This window comes from Triticum aestivum, chromosome 5A (genome assembly GCF_018294505.1).
Source record: "Triticum aestivum cultivar Chinese Spring chromosome 5A, IWGSC CS RefSeq v2.1, whole genome shotgun sequence".
Lineage (NCBI taxonomy): Eukaryota > Viridiplantae > Streptophyta > Magnoliopsida > Poales > Poaceae > Triticum > Triticum aestivum.
In genome coordinates, this window is record NC_057806.1 from 457797290 (window position 1) to 457800756 (window position 3467).

General features: G+C 54.0%; 1 protein-coding gene across 1 annotated transcript; it reads left to right on the forward strand.

Moving 5' to 3' along the window:
* The first annotated feature begins 1164 nt into the window (after positions 1-1164).
* LOC123107166 (uncharacterized) lies at positions 1165-2964 on the forward strand. Its single transcript, XM_044529170.1, has 2 exons — positions 1165-1793; positions 1887-2964. Exons 1-2 carry the CDS (start codon positions 1366-1368, stop codon positions 2950-2952), a joined length of 1494 nt encoding a protein of 497 aa, XP_044385105.1. The 5' UTR covers positions 1165-1365; the 3' UTR covers positions 2953-2964.
* The last annotated feature ends 503 nt before the right edge of the window (positions 2965-3467 follow it).

A 3467-nucleotide genomic window follows, 5' to 3' on the forward strand; every position in this document is an offset into this window, starting at 1 on the left:
GCAGCGCTGGCTCCAACAGCCGCGCTAAAATTTAGCACGCGCGCATAGCTCGAGTAGGCGCGCTAAAATGCAGCGTGCGCGCTATCTCACGAAACATTGCATACATATTTTTTAAATAAAAATGATACATATTTCATAGATAATAAAAACGATACATAGATATTTTACATAGTTCATAGTATAGATCGATAAAACTACAGTGCAACTACATGAACTATGGTGCAACTAGATGAACTATGATGCAACTACACCCTATTCCGAGTCGTCCTCGTCCTCTTCGGGACTAGTGTTGTCCGAGGTATCGATCCACATGTCCTCCCAACGAGAATCATTATCCCCAAAGATCAACACCCCACCTGCCTCAACGATATCGCACTGCAATATCGCCAAGGCCTTCCGCCGACGCCTCTCCAACCGCTCCGTGCGGCGCTTTACCGTCCTTTCCGCCCAGAAGCGTGCTTCGTCCCGACGTCCTCCGGGTCGCGCCGGCGCCACTCCGCCATGGCTCGCTCGTCCTCCTCGGCGACGAGGAGGCGCCGCCGCTGTCGATGGTGCTCTGCACGTTCCTGGTCCGTGATAAGATGAGGCGGAGGGGCGACGTCCTGCGCCTGCTCGCACGTGAAGACATCGTGGAAGTTCATCTACGCCGGCGGCCTCTCTAGGCGCCACGCCGCCGCGTCGTACAGGCGGGCGGCCTTGTGCGTGGTCCCGAACGTGCCGAGGCCGAGCCGAACGTCGCCGGACCGGATCTCGGCGTAGTAGGTGCCGCCGGGGCGCTCGCGGACGCCGCGGTAGCCAGACGACCCACGGCGGCGCGGCGGCATGGTGGCGACGGGGGCGAGGAAGCGGCAGAGTGTGCAGCAAAGTAGCGATGAGAGCGCGCGTAGTGTGGAGGCCGCGTGGCGAGCGCGTCAATTTATAGGCGCGCTCGAAGCGGTGCGCCAAATCTAACGCGCGCTGCCGCCTTTTTCCCCACGCGCGCTAGTTTCCCGCCGCCGCTGGAACACGGCAAAATGCCCCGTGCGCGTTAAAGTGAAAGTTTACCCCGCGCGTGCGTCTTTTGACACAGCTGTTGGAGATGCTCTGAAACACCTTGTGTAGCACTTTCGCCAACTGGGAGAAAAAGGATCAAAGACCAAGACCACGAAAAGGGCTGGTCAACGATAGAACGGATGCACACAGAATAAAATCGAGCTACACGCCTCTTCTTTTTCCTCCGGCAGGTTATGCTCCGGAGTACGTAATCCAGATCCAAAATTCCAACTTCTGCTACTTCTTCTTCACAGCCTACAGCTCTTCGCCATCCAAGCTTACAATTCCTCATCAAACCCTGCATATTAATTCTGAAACCTTTCTCCCATCGTCATGGGCGGATGCGTTGCTGTTGCCAGAGCAGTGGATCCGATGGAGACGATGAGCGAGGCGCCTCCAGCTTCAGGTCCAAGGCCGCCCAGGTGCGTTGCTTTCCAATCATCAGAACCCAGCGGCAAGTACCTGTGCTACGCGCGCCAAGGCAAGGGGGCTGCCGCCGATGGGTTGTTCCAGCTAGACGGCGAGGACGTCACCAGCCCTCACACGAGGTTCTTCATGGAGCCGTCCAAGGCGCACCCCGGGCTCCTGCACGTCAGGTGCTGCTACGACAACAAGTACTGGGCGGCGAACCAACTGCACGATGGCGAGGACGACGGCGGCTGGATCGTCGGAGCCGCCGACGAAGCGGAGGAAGACTTGTCCAAAACGACGTGCACGCTGTTTAAGACCACGCCCGGCGACCGTAGCTCCGGCTATATCAGGTGCGTTTCGTATTGGCCCAAGGTTCATTTTCCTCATGTTCTGTAAGAAGGTCCAACTTAATCATGACTCTTGTATATATATTCTCAAAACAGGTTTGTACATGCTCAGCTCCAGATGTACGCGTGCGTGTCCAAGGAGAATCTCCATTTCTCCTTGGAGAAAGGAGATGAAGATTTGGGCGGTGGATACATCGTCCACGATCTGTCGCAGCAGGTGGTCTTGCCTAGATACCTTGCTTTCAAAGGTGACAACGGCATGTACCTCTGCCCGCAGATCATCGAGCGCCATGAATACCTTCAGTTCTCAGCACGGGGCGTGGATCAAGCCTTGGTCAACCGCGTCCACAGCAACCAGGACGGAACGTGCCGTATATGGTCGAACCACTTCGGCAGATTCTGGCGGCGCAGCCCCAACTGGATCTTCTGCGACTCCCCCGACGGCGCCACAAGCGGCGACGGCGTCGACGTCGACACGCTGTTCCGGGCAGTCAGTTTCGGCAGCTTCGTGGCGCTCCAGAGCCTCGGCAACAACTGGTACTGCAACAGGCTGACCACCGAAGGCAAGAAGAGCTGCCTCAACGCCGGGGCCCCAACCATCACGGCGGAGGCAAGATTACGGCTGGAAGAAGCCGTTGCTTCCCGTGAGATTTACGACGTCGTCTTCGACCTCTCGCGGCCTAGAGTCCACGGGAAGACCCGCGTCGTCGGCATGGCGGCTGCCTCTGCTCTCAACGACGCCGCCTCCGGCGACACGGCTCAACTCAGGCTAGAGTGCAGAGACACGGAGAAAAGGACCTGGGGTTCAAGTGTTACGGTGAACCTTGGTGTCGGGGCGAAGATCCATGCTGGCGTTCCGCGGATCACCGCCGGTGGGAATGTGGAGGTTACAGACGAGTTTAGTGGACCGTACAGCTGGGGATCATCCATGGAGAAAGAAACAACCAAGGATGTCGCCTACCAAGTCACCGTGCCCCCAAAGACTAGGGTAACGGTGTCCATGGTGGCAACAAGAGCGTCCTGTGACGTTCCCTTCTCCTACAAGCAGAGGGACACACTGTTGGATGGACATCAAGTGACTCATGATATGAACGATGGCCTCTACAGTGGTCAAAATTGCTTCGATTTTGAGTTTGTAATAACCAGCGAGGAAAATATCTAATGTCAGTCTTAATTGCTGATGTGTGGAGTATGGATGATGGTTTGACACATAGGGTAGTTGTCCAGTGCGGCGATGGTCGCACGTTGCATGTACCTACAGGGGTCATGGAAAAATGATGATGAGACATGACGTGGCTTGAGACTACGTCGGTATTTCCTAAAAAAGAAAGGGATGATACAACACAGCGACGGATAAGTATTTCTCTTAGTTATAAAATCAAGATTATCAAATCAATAGAAAAATCATGTAACACTATGTAAACGATACCTACACACAAAGAACAAATATTTCCAACTCGACACGTAAGAGGGGTTATCAATCCCTCCTGAGTAAAAGATTGGTAAATAGGTAGATGGGTAAAAGCAAATGGAACAACGGCAAATAAAATTCAGTGAAGTATTTTTGAATTTTTGATAATATAGATCTGAAAATAAAAAATGCAAATAAAGAAAAAGGCAAATAGCAATGTAGATCTGAAAGTATATGATAGGAAAATAGACCCGGGGGCCGTAGGT

Excerpts from the sequence above, each read along its gene's own strand:
- LOC123107166 (XM_044529170.1), top strand. The coding sequence starts at position 1,366 with ATGGGCGGATGCGTTGCTGTTGCCAGAGCAGTGGATCCGATGGAGACG. Across the intron at positions 1,794-1,886 it reads CGTAGCTCCGGCTATATCAG|GTTTGTACATGCTCAGCTCC; the intron begins GTGCGTTTCGTA and ends TTCTCAAAACAG.